General features: G+C 36.8%; 1 protein-coding gene across 4 annotated transcripts; it reads right to left on the bottom strand.

Annotated features, from left to right (window-relative positions):
• Positions 1-6701: 6701 nt before the first annotated feature.
• On the bottom strand, positions 6702-16120 carry LOC127809974 (histidine kinase 4). 4 transcript variants are annotated; one of them, XR_008025317.1, is made up of 12 exons: positions 15005-16120; positions 14527-14760; positions 14250-14419; positions 11563-11781; positions 11235-11421; positions 11071-11122; positions 10755-10984; positions 10358-10456; positions 9397-10073; positions 7900-8406; positions 7363-7671; positions 6702-7053 (listed from the first exon to the last, which is right to left on the bottom strand). XR_008025317.1 is itself a non-coding variant. In XM_052349185.1 (11 exons), the coding sequence occupies exons 1-11, from the start codon at positions 15332-15334 to the stop codon at positions 7413-7415; spliced, it is 2964 nt and encodes a 987-aa protein (XP_052205145.1). In that variant the 5' UTR covers positions 15335-16120; the 3' UTR covers positions 7063-7412. The 4 variants fall into 4 exon arrangements, 1 of the variants encoding a protein (XP_052205145.1); XR_008025316.1 differs by having other exon boundaries at positions 6703-7053; positions 7141-7671; XR_008025318.1 differs by having other exon boundaries at positions 6703-7053; positions 7141-7671; positions 14527-14768; positions 15005-15150.
• Between the last annotated feature and the right edge of the window lie 1480 nt (positions 16121-17600).

The following is a 17600-nucleotide window of genomic DNA, read 5'->3' as shown; positions in this document are numbered from 1 at the left end:
TATATATGTATTACACATGACACATATATATATTAGATTATATTATATATATATATTACATGCATGCATATAATGATGTATATGTATTATATATAATTTTATATATTATTATTATTATTATTATTAAATTTTACTTTAAAATTTCATTTCATTCATTTTTCAATTTAAACTTGCATATAACCATAAAATATATATTAATATCTAATTTAAACCATTTTTAAGATCAAAAGAAAGGTATAATTATAACAAAATTTTTACAAAATTAACCACTAATCATTAATATCATGCACAATAAACAATCATATCATATAGGATAGGATAACTCACATTTTGAGATAAACTCGATTTTTCTCGAAAAGCACACATCTCCTTGATATGTGTGCCCAACTCTTGAAAGTTGCACCAATCACTTTTCCTCGAGAATATAAATCATAGAAAGCATATTTAATCACTAAATATCTCAATATTCTAATTTCTTTAATTTTTTCTTCATTTTCTTCCATTTTGCCTCCTAAAAATTTGAATAAATACCATCGAGACTATTTTCTCAAATCTAATTTCACAACAATTCATAATAACTTATGAACATCAAGAGAAAATTACTGGACTTACCTGGATGCTGCGTTTTCACACAAAATGAGGCTAGTTGGTGCAAAAATCGAGACATCGGGAAGGCAAACACCAAAACTTTTTACACAAACCCCAGTAAAATATTTTTTTCTATTTTTCAGGAATTTTTGCAGATTTTTCAAACCAGCCACGCGCCAGCACGCGCCTAGGGCGAGTGGCGCTCGTGAAGACCAGTGCGTGACCGGCACCTGCCGGTCTTCTTCTTCCGCGACAGTTGTGCCGGCGATGCTGGTTTGTTCCACCGCCTTGACTGCATCTTCCAGTTGATCACGGTGCCATGGATTGGGGGCTCAAAAGAGCTCAGGAAGGCCGTCAACTGGAGGCTCGAAGCCTCGGCCAACCGTCCGCCTCCCTCTTTTCGGGGACCTCGAAAACCCTCTCAAACTTGCACCAAAATGCTTCAAACTTACCAGAATTCATCCTTAGGGCATGGGCAACAAAAGCCCCTTATTTTGGAACCCTAATTTTCTCAAAAAGTGGGTCGATTTGGAGCTCAAAGTCTTTGAAATTTTCAGCCAACACATGCCCTATTTATAGGCAAATCTGAACTCTCAAACGCCCTTGGTCGGCTAACCCAAGGCCTTAGGAGTTTCCACCTCCCTTAGATTGGCCTAGAAGCAGCCCTTGCCGACCAAGAAATTGAGTTGCAAGGCGTGGAAATCCGACCAGCTTTTTGGTGGACTTTTTCTCCAAATTTTGGCCACCACAGTGGCCCTTGTCGGCTGATGATCACACCCACGTGATCCCTGACCATCCCCCATGCTAGCCCAGTGGCTTTCGGTGACCCCTCGTGGCCTGGTCGGATTCCATGGCCAACATTTTCATTTTTTTGCACTTTAACCCCTCAAATTTTGGCTATTCTCACTTTAACCCATTTTCACATAGCCCCTCAACTTTACATAATTGCATTCAAGTTTCTCAAGTCCTAAAAATTTCATTTGACCTTTAAAAATTTCAAAAAAATATCATTTTGACCTCCCTACGGGAATTTCGACAAACTGCACTTAGGCCCGAATCTTCGTTTTGGTCTTAAACCCTTTCGTTTCTTCTTAAAACCACTGAAGAGTTGTTCCTTATGAAAAATCGAAGCCCTCTCAAGCTTCCGTTGACTTCCCAGAAGTTGTCTATTACAATTCAGTATTACAACCTAATATGCAGCTGCATTTTTGCTGTACCGAAAATTGTTCCCGATCTCTTTTCTTTTGATGCCATAAATCATGCCTCGAAATACTCATCACGGCCATATCATTTTTCTTTGGCATCTTGGCTCCAGGGCACTCCCTACAGTTGATTCAGTCATTTTTTTTGGCTATTTAGATACCAATCTTCCCTGAAATTTCGTTTTTCTAATAAAACGATTATTTTCAAATAATCTTAATTTCTTGGGTATTACAGTAATCCATCTCCCAGATTTAGCACAACTAATTGCTTCAGAATAAGTGGAAGGCTTTTCACTACAGTCAATATCTTCGGGCACATTCAAAGCATATGCAACGAGATTAGCTTGAGGAGGTTTGATATTTCTTCTGGGTCTATTCTTAGCAATACAATAATCTAATGGACCAACACTTGCTTCTGGACTTGACTTGGGGCTTGATTTAATCTAAGATGATGATGATGGCTCAGATGTTTGACTCTTGTCGATTTCAAGCTCCACATGAATATCAGAACTCTGGTGACCTGTGAGGTTAGTTTCTTTTACAGATAAACCACGTAGCATAGCAATTTCATAAAAAATAGCATCTCTGCTAATCACAACTTCAGATGCTTCTGGATCCCATAACTTATAACCCTTAACACCAGGCTTATAACCAAGGAAGAGACACCATTTAAACCTTGGTTCTAATTTCTCATTATCAACATGAACAAATGCAGGACATCCAAAAATTTTCAAATTAGAATAATTTGCAGGAGCACTTGACCAAAATTCTTTAGGAGTTTTCTTATCAATAGCAAATGACGGAGACCGATTAACTAGAAAATATGCCATACAAGCAAGCTCAGCCCAAAAAACTTAGATAAACCGGAATTAGAAGGCATAAAACGTATATTTTCCATCAAGGTTCAGTTCATTCGCTTGGCTACACCATTTTGTTGTGGCGTACCTAGAACTATTAAATGCCTTAGAATTCATTTTTTCCTACATAAATCATTAAATTTAGGTGAACAAAATTCTAAATCATTATTTGTGCGGAGACGCTTGATCTATCTGTCAGTTTGTTTCTCAGTATTAGTCTTCCACTATTTGAAAGTAGCAAAAACTTCAGTTTTCTACCTCAAGAAGAATAACTAGACTTTTCTAGAAAAATCATCGATGAAAGTCAACATATATCTGGCACCACCTGCAAAGGGTACTCTGGCCGAACCTTAGAGATCAGAATGAACATAGTCCAATATACCTTTCGTATTGTTAATGCCTTTAGTAAATTTAACCCATTTTTGCTTACCGAAAACGCAGTGTTCACAAAACTCCAATTTTTCAATATTCTACCCTTCAAGAAGTTCTCTTTTGCTCAATTTAGCCATACCTATTTTACTCATATGTCCAAGACACATATGCCATAACTAAGTGAGATCAGTATCAGATAAAGAAGAAGTAAAAACAAAAGCATTACTTGTAACGGTAGAGCCCTGAAGAATATATAATTGATTGTACTATTTCGTGCCTTTCATCACAACAAGAATGTCTCTACTGGCCCCAATAACTCCACATTTATCAAAGAACTTGTAGCCATTCGAATCAAGAGTACTCAATGAAATAAGATTTCTTTTAAGATTGGGAACATGTCTGGCATCAGTTAAACTTTGAACAATACCATTGAACATTTTAATTTTAACAGTTCCAATGCCAACAATTTTACAAGAAGAATTATTGTCCATCAACACATCACTAGAATTTAGAGTTTTATATGTCGAAAACTAATTCCTATTAGGAGACATGAAACGTGTATGTTGTGTCGAGAATCCAATGTTTATTAGGTTTAGTAACCTCATTAGTAACCACCATAAATTCTCCATCTGTACTGTTATTTTCAACAACATTGGTTTCTCCTAAAGTTTCTGGTTGTTTTCTTTTTTTAGTTAGTTTTCTATTTCTTAAGTTTGTTTTGTAACTTATAACATTCATTTTTTATGTGTTATTTCTTTTGAGAATAAAGTATCATAAACTTCATATAGGGTGAAAGTATCCCGACTATATAGAGTATGGTGTCTCTAAAAGTTGAATAAGAGGCCGGTAGAAAACATAATAAAATTAGAACCAAATCTTCATCATCATACTTAACCTCCATGGATTTCAAATCAAAAATAATGTTTTTAAAAACTGTTAAATGACTCTCAATAGACGTACATTTAGCCATTCAATGAGAATATAATCTTTACTTCAGATGTAACTTATTGGTTAAGCTTTTCGTTATATACAGTTGTACTAGTTTCAAGCATAAAACAACAACAATTTTTTCTTTTAAAACATCATGCAAAATTTGATTCGATAAATGCAGATGTATCTAGGACAAGGCCTTACGATCCTTGCGTTGTTTTTCTTCAATACTCCATAATTGTGGCATTTTTTCAAAGTCCAAGAGTGCATCGTGGAAATCCATTTGTGCCAAAATTGCACGCATCTTAACCTACCATTGTGAAAATATGATATTTCGGTCCAATAGCGGAATATCGTACTTTAACGAAGCCATTAAATACCCTCAAATAATATCAAATAATTTAAATAATAAACCCAATTAAAAATGGATCAAAGATACCAAATCTGGGCAAAAATCAAATATGAAATTTGTTAGATTTGGCTACTAGATCTAGAGTGGGTCTTCATGGGTTAACCTAGATCTAGGTGAAGCTTCAATAGTAATTAATGGCAGAAACAACAACGAAGAGGGATGGAAGGAAGGCCAATAAACTAGATTGGTGGCAACTGAAGGAGGAGGTCGACGATAGAAGACAACGAAGTTGGTGGCGAAGGTGGTGAAGGGCGTGACAGCGTGTGGCGGTTAACCGAGGCGGCAAACGCGGTCAACGACGGTGATTCAAATGGCGACAGCTAATGGCGACAGTAATGGTCAGTAGCGACAATTGCTGTTTGAAAAAAAGAAGAAGATGATGTGATACTAAAAATTAGATCCAACGGTTAATATCTACAAACAGGTGATGGTTTGATCCAATGACTCTGATATCACTTTGTTACGAAATCGAATCGAATACAAACCATAATCAAACCAATTAACTACATATGAACACAAAATTTAACGTGGAAAATCCAAATTGGAAAAAATCATAGATAGAAAGAACAAAATATCACTAACCAAATCTTGGAAATACAAAAGTGATATTGCCACACACACTCTGTGTCTTGATTTCATATTCTGATCAGAAGATGATGCATGAGAGTATTCCTCTAGATAAGATAAATCTCACATAAAATCGAATTTAACAATATCATAATCACAGTCAAATTTGAAATTATAATCATTGTTAAATCAGGAAACCCAATTACAGATAAATAAGGATTTTGAGTCATAATTATCACAAAGAGGGATTTTTCTCTAAGAGAATTTGAAGTGTGCCAGGATTAATTTATCCCAAAAGGGTGGGAAGGATAGCTTTCTCCCATGTGCATGGGATAAGTTAATCACTAGCTTACCGAATTCCTGCCTTCTTGTATGAACTAAACATGGTTATAATCTAGATTGTATGTAAACGGATATAGAAAACGTTTTTAATACAAAATGAAAATGAAAAACCTATTTTTTTCAAAAAATAAAAAATGGAAACACAGAATAAAGTATAAATTAAAAAAATATAAGATTTTTTTTGTAAATATAATTTTTAATATAAAAAATAATTCAAAAATAATACAAATAAACATAAACAATACACATAAGTTCTATAATAATTAATAGTTAATATCTTTTTATAAAAAAATAAAAAAAAAATTAATTAATAATATTATTGCTATAAATAATTTGAAAATAAACCAAGAGCCAATACATGTTGATATCCATATTATGATAGTAAGTAAACTGAATTTAATAATTAAAAATAACATAAATTAAGAATATTACTTAACATATATACATATCATTATATTCGTTTTCTTTTTTAATAATCTATACATACATTTATACTATATCATTTGTCTCTCTTTTTCCAAAAAAAATCTTTTTCTCTCTCATTCCCTTAGTCGCCTCCCGCTTGTTTTTCTTTTTCTTCAACAGATAGTAATCACCTATCGCCACCAATCTTCTTGCTGCTACCCCAATTTTCACCGTTGATCGCTGTTGTATTCTTCTTTTATGTTGTCTCTCACCGCCACTGCACACCCCTCCCTTTATTACTGTCATCGCAAGCTGTAATGATTGAGAGGGATTTGTGAACTTTATCGTTCATTTTATGTAATTTACAAAACGACCCTAGAACGTTTAGCAAATTACAAAAATGATCTAAAAAACATTTTGAGCCGTTTTTTTTGTTTCTGAAACAAGAAACGATTCAAAAATGCTAAAATGACGACTTCGAACCATTTCCGTGCTCCAGAGGTTATAATGCCAGGAAGATAATACCTTTATTTAACCCTTGATCCAAATGGGCCGGTGAGAGCCTTAATTTGGATTCCAAATGCTTGTAACATGGCATGGCATTATGAAGCCATAAATTAAAAGGGCCAAAGTAACGCCGCTCAAATTAAAGAAGTTGTTACCTTGAAATAAATAAAAAAGAAGAAAGAAAATTCAAATAAATAGATTGAGTTTAACATCTTCCATGGTTGATTATTCTGTAATAATCTTATGGATTGAGTTTGCACGTGAATAATTACCCTTACCCAAATCATATAGGAAGTCGTGGGGAAATGCAACTGCAGTCCTTCAAATAAATAGATTGAGTTTAACATCTTCCATGGTTGATTATTCTGTAATAATCTTACGGATTGAGTTTGCACGTGAATAATTACCCTTACCCAAATCATATAGGAAGTCGTGGGGAAATGCAACTGCATAAGAAGAAGAAGAAGAAGAAGAAGAAGAAGAAGAAGAAGAAGAAGAATAATGCAAATGAAACTCCCATAGCTTTCTTGGTTGGACTAATTAACCCAACCGGCTATTGAAGCAGAAGCCTTTTAATGGGGAATGCAGCATTGTACAAAGGGCAATTATACAGATCACAGTATTTGGGGGTAGCTTCTTCACAAATTATACAGTTTCTGCCGTTGCCACCCCTATCCCCTCTAAAAAGACCCTGTACATACCAAAGAGGATTGGTCATTGGAAGTTTTACAGAGCAGTTTGTATACATTTACTGAGAAGCTGATCCTGGCCTGTCTTAGTACTGGTCAACGACGCTCGGCGACCCGGGTTGACGACCTACTCGAACAAAGCACCACGAGAATGGAGGAAAACTTGCCGGCAATGCTTGGGCCTGTGGAACAATGGCAGAACATAAAATTGCTGAAAAAATAGGCACACTGTTTAATTCCATTGAAATGCTTATATACAGCAAACTTACATGAGAGAGAATACGGCCATAACTGTCTCCACTACTACTAACATGCTTTTAAAGTAGCAACCAACCTTCCTAATTTTAAGCAACTAATTTGCTTTTACAGCAAAAAAATTGTCTGAGTAAAACATTAAACCAAAAAAAAAAAAAACGTATATTGGCAGCTAATTCCCTCCATAAAATCTGCTATAACACCAAGGAAAGTCTCAATGCATCATCAGGACTGACCGGAACTTCATGGTTAGAGATTGGCCGATTCACTTGTAATTGGCATCCTGCTACAAGTCGGAGATGGGCTTTGGTTCGAAGAACCTGGCGACGGCCTGATAGAGATTCTCCTCCTCAAAGGGCTTCGACACGTAACCGTCCATACCATATTCTAGGCATTTATCGTAGGTGGCATGAATAACGTCTGCTGTCATGGCTAATATTGGCACGTGCCATTCAGCCTGCCGGCCCTCCATGGCCGTGGATCCGTTTGTCTGCTGCTCGTTCGCCTTCCTCTCCATTTCACGAATAAGCCGTGTTGCGTCAAAACTGCAGAAAGGAGGAGAAGAATTAGGTAAGTATCACACAATTCGTAAAATCCTGTCGCATTCAAAAGGCAGTTTCCCACTAGGATGAACTCATTATAAGCTATGTTCACACAAATCTGTCTGATTAAATTGATTCTTCCAGTTGTTTGGGAAGAAACTTACCCATACTTAGAAAGAACAAAATAGAAGTTGCATATCAAGAATCATTAAGCCAAATTTGAGTAAGTACCCGTCCATTTCAGGCATCTGAATATCCATGAAGCACGCATCAAAATTATGTGGTAATTGCAGCAAAGTGAGAGCAGCTTTGCCACTCTCGGCACACTCTACATCGGCCCCAAACTTCTTTAATGCACCGGCAGCAACTCTGCGGTTCACCATGTTATCATCAACCACCAAAATTTTCTTGCCACAAAGCAAGCTTTTAAGGAAAGTAGACCCGTTAACCATGTCTTTGTCTTGTTGCATTTTCTTCCCCATTCCCAAAACTTGTTGAAGGCATGCTGCCACCATACTTGCTCTCAATGGTTTCATGATCACAGTATCAGCAAAACCTGCTTGTTTTGCTTTCTCAAACTCGGCACCAGTAATACAGGTCGCAAGTAAAATCAGCTTCGGCAATTTAAATGTATGACCATTCTGTTTCCAGTCCAGTAACCGTAAATTTAGGCTACCATCCTCGCCAGACATCCACAAGTCCTTCTCAACTAGAATCATATCTGCTTGCATTTCATTTCTGCAATGATCACAATAAATTGAATTCATGGGCATTGATATAGTTTCAATAGATTATACATCATAACTGTATCCACCGAAGCAAAATGTACAGATCTTAATTTTCTGAATTATTGTTCTTGAAAGGAATTCTTGGAGTTATTCGCTTGAGACTTACTTGCACCTGTCTACATCGATATGCAAGTAAACCTTACCCGTCCATGGAAAATTCAGTTGGGACTCTGACGCAGGCATTGCTAACAATATACTAGTAACATAAAGCTCGAGTTTTCTACGAGGATGTCTCAAGAATTTCGCAGAGAATTTTGTTTGCCTAAACAGTGCTGTGCCACGTCTCAAACTTGGATTTGTGGAAAGGAAAGGAAACAAAAAGAAACTGAAGGAATTAAAGCTAGATCCGTATCATATAATACAAAACAATTAGATATATATCGAAGTTACATGACAGTTACAAGCAGGCAATGTTTAGATAGGAACAGTTTTCTAAAAAATTGTCTTCATTTTCCTTTTCATTGAGAAATCCTAGTCCCAGACTTTGCATAAAAGTAGCTTTAGTGAATGCATATCTATGTAGGAAAGGGCAGAAAAAGAAATACTAAACAAGGGATGGAAACCAAGGACTAATCCATGAAGGGTTGGAAAATTTAGGTAGCATGCAATTTGGAAAAAAATAAATAAATCCAAGAGAAATTGTAAAGAAAGTGTTTTGTGTCATTAATTTTCCAGTTTTTACACTGGTTGGATCCTGGGACAACAGGATAGAGTGATTAACAGTATTTTCCCTACCATCCAAGAGAACCACCAGAACAGATAATGTTACGGTGTCAAACCATTACATGGTGACAAGTTTTGGGCTAATCCAAAATGAAGAGGAAACAAGAGAAAACAAGCCTTTTGGGCATATAGAAATTCAAAATTATCATGAATGACAGGTTTTCTACCCAAGAAAGAGAACACTTAAAAAATAATGAACATCAAGCCAAGTACTTACTTAGATCTCAGTGAACCATTCTTTCCAGGCAGAGCAACTCCCATCCTGATGCTACTCACAATTTCGACCACGATACCAAGTCTCTTAAGATGGTACTTGGTAACAGCTGCTCTGACCGGTTTGGCATCGACTACAACTGCTTTCAATCCTTTAAATCCACTAGGAAGAGGCTTTTTCAGATCAGAGAAGGTACTTCTCTCACACCGTCTAAAGGCAGAAGTGAAAGAAAATGTGCTTCCAACATGAGGGCGGCTAATGAAATTTATCTGACCACCCATTAGCTCTACCAGACACTTACTAATACTTAACCCAATACCAGTGCCACCATAATTTCTAGAGGTTGAACTGTCAGCCTGCATGAAGGGTGTGAAAACTTGCTCCTGGGCATTTAAAGGAATACCAATCCCGGTATCCTCCACATGCACCAACAAAGTAACACTCTGTGAAGTCTCCTCTGTGGACATTCGGAATTCTTCATCAGTGATTAAACATTTATAACTCTCCCAACTGCTACGGTCATCAGCAGCTTCACAGCCACTTAAGGTTTTAAACTTAGAGCCAGCCAAGGGAACGGCACCAGATCCGCCATTCAAGCAGGATTCAGTTTTTGCATTGATGACAGCATTGACATGTTCAGCTAGATGGACTTGAACAAAAATATGTCCTTGCTCTGTAAACTGGAAAAAAAAAAAAAAAATTTAACAGCAAAAAACTGTTTTAAACAGGTAAGCAAGTAGACAGTATGTTTCAAGTGAACACCATAAGTGTTAAGAGAAGATAATATATACTTTCTTTTCCTTTTTTTATCCATGCCCTCCTCATACTTGAAGAGGGAAGGAGTTCAAAAAGGTGATATTAAATTATTGCTGCATTACAAAGTAAATGGATTGCTCACAATCACAATTAAAAAATAAATCAGAAACTTAGAAATCAGAGTGGCAGGATTTGAATGCTTTCTTACTTTGACTGAGTTGCCTACAAGATTGGTGATAACTTGCCGGAACCTTCCTGGATCTCCCATAACAACTTCAGGAATTTTGTCAGACACAAATACAGCCAACTTCACTTCCAAATTGATCACATGGCATTCAGTTGGAGAGTGAATATAAAGTGGATCATGACAAGCACCAGTCATAATTGATCCCAAAAAGCGCATCAGTAGAGAGTTGTGAAACAAACAAAGGGGAGAATTCAGAGTCAGTTCATAAATGGTAAACGTGCAGTACTTCACCATCTAAATAAGAGAAATACAATGATGACAACAAAACTATAATTCAGGTCCTTTAAAGGAATAATTTCTGTCCAAACAACTCTGAATTGCATGTAGTAATTATCCTTGTTGCAGTAGCATAAGTTACCTCGATACCCTTGTGCCTAGACTTCTCAGAGAATAAAGAGAGAACATCATCCAGTATGGAGCGAAGGTCAAACGGGACTGCCTCCAACTCTAACTTCCCAGCTTCAATCTTAGCCCGGTCAAGCACTTCATTTATTAATGTTATGAGTGCCTTTCCACAAGCTTGAGCAGTTTGAGCGTAGTCCCTTTGGGTTGAACTCAAATCGGTATCTAGAAGCAGGGCAAGCATTCCTGCAAGTGCACAAAAGAAGTTAGGCATCTTCGACAAAAGACTCTCGCCTTCTAATAATCAAAAGATTTACATGGTTTCAACATACCCAGGATGCCATTCATGGGTGTTCTAATTTCGTGTGAAACAGTGGCAAGGAACTGCCATCAATGAACAAAAGGAGGAAGAGAAAGAAATTAGGTCACATATTTCAATTCAATTTATTTGACAGCATAAGTTAATTGTCCTGCTAAAACAGGTTATAGGTGTAACCTGGGATTTGGCCACACCAGCAGCTTCTGCTTGGCCTTTCAGTTCCTGCATTTTATGGAAATCGTCCTCAACTTTAACAATGTGAATTGCTGCACCATATATCATGTAACCGACTAATAAAACAATCACAAAGAACAAGAATGCCGTGGTAAGCGCTGTCCATGATGTAGGTGCCTTCTGAAGATACCTGGTTAGAATTCCAATAATTACAATCTGAAGACTAACATTTGAACCATTTCTTTTTCTTTTTAATTTTGGGGGACTAATCAATTGGCCAGCTGGCCTTGTAATGTTTCGAGGATTTGCTTTCAGATCAGAGTCCACTTACCTACACACCATTTGGTGTTTCCTGAATGGATCTCCAAAATCAAGCGAGCTGTCATGCTTAAGGGACATGTCACCATCTTGATATTGGTGCCCATACATGATTAATGGATCGGAAGAGTTAGTAACATCAAAAACATTCACCACAATTGCCTGGTTCCCAGCAAGTTGCCCAAGTAAATTCTCAACAAGTGACTCAACATCAAATGCACCACCAAGGTATCTGCTTTCAGAAAGAACAACATTTTAGTAACATGCACAACTTCTCGTAAACAGATGAAATAGAGGAGAAATTGGAATGGAAGAAAAGTGAAGGGGAATGAATAAGAAAAAACTAATATCTGAGTGCACATGTAACCATAAAAGAAGCTATTTCACACAGCTAGGGTGGAAAGCCAGCAAGACTGGATCATTAATAAATTTTTGCAAGCCCTGTTTGTATAAAGGATGAAGAGTAAAATAGTCTAGTTCACTACATAAATGCCACTTAATGTTGTGGAAAAAAAATGGAAAGTACAAAATGTATCAAGTGTCTAAAAATGGGAGACACGCTTTGGGAGCATTGTTATTAAAGACATGGCTGCTCATCAAACTGGCTAGGGTACTGATTCAACCAATGTTCACTGATTGAATTGCTAGTTCAAAATTTATATAAAAACATTATAATGTCACTGTTTAGGTTATGTCGATGTATGATTGACAATTATTAATATTAAAATTACAGGATGGAAGCAAAACTATGATTGGTTGGAGACAGACTTTTAGCATGAAAGAGACTGGAGATTTGAAATAAAGAGCTTGCACTTACGAGAGATCGGGGATTTTAAGAACATGGAGTTTGGGTTGTTTTAATCTTCACTTTTTTGGAAAGACTAATTAGCCCCTCTATTAAAGAAAATAGATCGTTAAAAATTGTGTGCTATTCAGTACATTGATTCAGTCTTTTTCCAAACAAGACCAACTTCATGATTGATTCATGGTGTTGACTAGTCCTATCCAGTTTTAACAGCTATTTTTGGTAGGCCAAGGAAAAATTTGCTTAAAGTATCCCGTGGCAGCTTGGGTTGTGAGCTGAAAAGTCAAAAGCAAATACAAAAATAGAAGAAAAAATTCCCAGCTCTTGCAACTATGACTCCAACCACTCCACAAGGAAGGATACTATTCAATGCAAGTCAACCAAACGGGCAGTAGAGCACTTTTCAACAAAGCAATTGCTCTTTAACTTACTTACTAGTGTTATTAAAGGCCAAGGCTCACTAAGGTGCAAAAGGGTGTCGGAGCCTAAGGCGCAAGGCGAGGCGCGCGCTTGATGGAACCAAGTGCATGCTAACTAAAAAAAATGAAAAATATATATTCTAGTTGAAAAATAAGGTATAAAATAGCTCCTAACTCCTAATAACATATTCACAAACATGTTATCAAGGAAATTACAAAATTCAACATATACTAATGAAAAAAACAACAAAAAAAAGGCCAAAAGATGTAATCTAAAAGTCTTTAAGTCAACTTAAATTAAATATTAAAACAATTTATAGGTCTTAAATCTTAATCAAGATTAACTAATTATGCATTTTAAATAATTTAAAAATCATCCTCATCATCAAGATCAAACATTTCCATATTTTCATAATTAGAAGTATCATCTCTAATATCTTCTTCCACATCATCTCCCTCTCCATCTTCACCTAGTTCAAACTTAATTGGAGCATTTGAAGTAGTAGCCCTTTGACTCATTGTCAAATTTGTAGTTGAAGCAATAAATTTAAACCCTAATCAGTAAAAAATTAAATAAAGCAATAAACAATAAACTAAAAACCTAAAAAACAGTTTAAGAAAAGCCTAGGTGTGCCTAAGCCCAAGGCAACTTGGGCCTAGGCGTGCCTTGGCGCCTTGGTGGTCTGTGCCCGCCTAGAAGCTTTCCAGGCGCCCAAGGTGCGCCTTGCGCCAAGGCACGCTTTTAATAACACTATTACTTACCATGGGGGAAAATTGCTCATCAACTAGCCTGCCTACATTTCTCCTGTGTTTATACGACTCCAATCCAATGACGTCATCATACATTCACTAAAGTTAGCAAACATACAACTAGGGATTTCTAATTGTAACTAACACATGCATGATTTCTCCTAATTAAAGAATCCTATGGAGGTGGAATGTAGCTTCAGGTAGCATACTAATACTACACATTAGAGCATTAACACATTGATTTGGTAACTTTAGGCTATCCCAGAACAAGGCTCTCCTTAAATGAAACTTTGGTTTTTTTTTTTTTTTACTTCTTCTCTGATTCGTATTTGGAGAGACAAAAGAGAACAGAAAAGAAATTTGAGGCACCGCGTAATCCTGCTCACAAAGAAACAAAAATAAAAGATGATTGAAAGATCCCGCACACTACCAACACAGGCACTAGAGAGTAGAAAATGCGATTATTAAGCATCAAATACCACATTGATGACAATGTGCCATCTGCTCAAGTTAAAACTTCAAATGAAGGTAAACTTTCTAGGCTCAACACTTTATAGAACAAGTCAGCAGCAGAATGTCAACTTCCCCTCTTTCCTAGGATTACTTGAATTGTTTTCTAATGGTTCTCTTTCTATATGAGATCTGATACCAAATCTTGAGGTAGGTTGCATTTTGTCCTAAAAATTAACTGCAGTTGCTTGAAAAAGGCAAAACATTGAATCATACCCAGCGGTTGCTTGAATGCGTTCTTCCACCGATGGGTTCGGAGTAAGCTTGGATTTGTAGACAGGAAAAGTCAATACAACCCCAAGATGATGAGAACCCAACAACCTGAAGGGACTTGTCAGAACTGCTTTCCCGGTAGCCCGAGCCTTCAGAATGTTTTCCTTGTCCTCCTGAATAACACATTCATGTCAGAATCAAACCACCCATCCAATTCATCTTGCAACACAACTTTGAATCTTCAAACAAATTCATTTCAAATCAAAAAAACCCAAATTACCTCCCCAGACATCATATCAAGCGATTCAATATAAGAAACTGTTTCCTGCGAGAATATAACCGGGGCGTACTCGTCCCGGATCGGAGAGGGCTCCTTCTCCATTGTCCGAATTGTCCAGCCGTGTTCTCTCTCAAACTCTTCCCTCTCTGAGTGAATTACCCTTTGTGCATACGCCACGCCACTCAACAATGGCCGCTCAAAGGCCGTCCTGGCCGTGTACTCGGCAAAGGTTTCCTGCATTACTTGCAATAAACCACACCCAAACCACACGAGTTCAGACTCTTGCTCGATTCACACAGACAAGCACAAATCTCATGAATTGGTAATGTTCTCATAAATCGTGAAAAATCCCAAATTTTCATGCTAAGCAATTCATCAAGGGCCAGATAAAACCCTAATCAAAACCCAAAGCAATTCATCGAAGACCAGATAAAACCGTAATCAAAACCCAAATGTTTGAGCATATACAGGCACAAACCTGATCAACGGCAGATGGGTTTTTGAGATAATGGAAAGTTGAGACGAGGATGGCTAGGGCATGGACATGGTTAACACTGACACTGAATTGATCTTGCAACATTCTGGCTCTTTGGTCACACATGCTGACAAGGGCTTCCTTTCGTCTCTCCTTGTTTTCGGCATCCATTCTCTGGTAGATTAGGTTGGCAACAAAGGCCATGAATATGATCCAGAGGGAGAGGATTTTTGGGAGCCAAGCTCGGCTGATGAATGTGTACTTTCTTTTTGTGTTCAATTGCTCGTTCAGACTCATAGCCACCAAGTGGTGGCCTTGCATCTTCAGACTCATCGCAACAGAAGAAGAAGAAACTTCTATTTTTCTCTTATCTCTTCTTCTTGTTCTGCTTGTTGTTTCCTCTTCTCCCACTTCATTGCAGAGCTGGAAAAAAAGAACCCAGATTGCATTTATGCTGCATCAGCTTAAAGCTTCGACCTTTCTGCTCTCCATTCCTGAATGATCATTGCACCATTGTTTTGCGTGATAAAATGGTCGGAAACCCAAAAACCCACCAAACAAAAAGATAAATGGTCTTCTTCTTCTTCTTCTTCTTCTTCTTCTTCTTCGAAGGGAAACCCAAAAAAAAGAAAAGGGTTTTTGTTTTCGGTTTTCAATTCTCTCTATGGAACAAGCATGGCCTGTTAAGCCTCAAAGGATGGACAGAGCCCAAGTTCCAAAAACCAGACTCCGCTCTTGAATGGAATAAAAAACAGCAAGAACTCTAATCATGTGTTCTCTCTCTCTCTCTCTGCAAGCGTGAAGTTTGGTTGAAGCAAGAGAGAGAGAGAGGAGTCCAGACAAAGCAGAGCACGTTCACTGCTCTCTCTCTCTCTCTTCCCGCATGTTTATATATATATATTTATATAAAACACACTTACATTAAAGATCAAACAAGCTTGCAGATTGACCTCTTGAGGAAGAAAATCAATTGTTTAGCCTCAAATACCAGCGAAGCTCAACCACATAAACCACAGAGAGAGCTCTTTGTTTGTGGGTACATTGAATTGTACATGAGATTTGATCTTATTTTTGTTTTGTTGGTCGCCCTCCCGCTCTCTCTCTCTCTCTCTCTCTCTTGTATGTGGATGTGTGGTTTTTTAATTGGGTGGATATCTTCTTTATCTTACTTTTTAAAGCAACTGAATCGAATTTGGGGATTTTTGAAGATACGCTGTTGTCCCCTCTTATACCATAATTTAATATTAATATGTGCCAACTCCTCCTCTAATCTCTGTCTACAGCCCTCTCCCCCTCCCTCTCCCTACTTATTATATAATAAGTGTTGTATTAAAATTAACACTCTTTAAGTAACACGATAATTATTTTTAATTTATTAACTTATTTTAACAAAAATTCTTGTAATTAATTATTATGTAGAAATAAGAAATTATTTGCATGTTATTAACAATTTCTACAGTGAAAATGATAACATCGTTGATAATTTGAAAAAAATTAGATATAGTTTCCCTTATTAACTGATGATACCAAATGATGGAATCCACATGTTATATTAATCAGTTAGGATATAAATGTAAACAATTTAATTTATTGAAATTCCAACCCATTTTCCTCTCTCTCTCTCTCTCTCTCTCTCTCTGTTTTCTTTTCTTGCCATTTTGGGAGTTCCCTCCTCTCCTCTCTGGTTTCTACTGTGGTTGGTTAGAGCTGAGAAAAGGAGCTGGCTTTTTCGTAATTTTATTAGAAGTTAGGGGGCATTTGTGGGGAGCTGCCTGTTCTGTTTTAATGATCAGAGCAAAAAGATCAGATGAACTCATCCCGGCAGCAACCGCACCAGACTCTCTCTCTCACTCTCACTCTCTCTCTCTCTGAGTGTATATTTTTTAATTTTTGTTTTAGCGAAAATGAAGAGAAAATCCGTGAATATCGCCATCGCATATCTCCGCGATAATGACGTCCCGACAAGGCGCGGATCTCATTCGCCGTAAATTTACGTAAGACCCCCAAATTCGTGGGCGATATTACTATTTTGCCCTGCTTCTTCACAATTTTTGTTTGAGTTGCCACTTGAGAATTGGTCAACGATGTGACTTGTTAAATTTGTTTTTTTATTAAGAATCTTGGAGTTAATGCCACTGTCGTATTTGTCTCTGAATTAATTATTTTATAATTATTATTATTGTTGTTGCTCAAAGTATGTTGCATTTCACATTGGATATATCATATATGCTTGTGTTATTCAATTTTTGCATTGAGCGACCCAAAAATATAGAAGGATTCGCTTTTATTAGTCTTTGTACGTGACCGTGGCAATTAGAAAATAATAGACTAATTGCATGGTTATTTAAGTGTGAGATAGATAAAATATTTTTTTTTAAGGTATTTTCTCGTATTATAAGTTACATCCTTATGTTTATAAATAAGAGACATGAAAGTAGACTCTTGCACCTAATGTATTTATCGTTCTCATTGATTGTGAATAGTTGTATTGCTAAAAAAATGATAGAGAATATATCTTTGTAATTTTACAATAAGGGTTCTTAATTTGTTAGCGAGAATCAAGATGTGTACGAGTGATTTCTTTGTATTGAATTTATCA

This window comes from Diospyros lotus, chromosome 9 (assembly GCF_014633365.1).
Source record: "Diospyros lotus cultivar Yz01 chromosome 9, ASM1463336v1, whole genome shotgun sequence".
Lineage (NCBI taxonomy): Eukaryota > Viridiplantae > Streptophyta > Magnoliopsida > Ericales > Ebenaceae > Diospyros > Diospyros lotus.
Note: the sequence above shows the minus strand (reverse complement) of the source record. Positions and strands in the feature narration are given on the sequence as shown.

Coding starts and splice junctions, on each gene's coding strand:
- LOC127809974 (XM_052349185.1), bottom strand. CDS start 15,334: ATGAGTCTGAAGATGCAAGGCCACCACTTGGTGGCTATGAGTCTGAAC. Junction 10,985..11,070: donor ACCCATGAATGGCATCCTGG/GTATGTTGAAAC, acceptor GTGCACTTGCAG/GAATGCTTGCCCTGCTTCTA. Junction 10,074..10,357: donor TTGTAGGCAACTCAGTCAAA/GTAAGAAAGCAT, acceptor TTTTTTTTCCAG/TTTACAGAGCAAGGACATAT.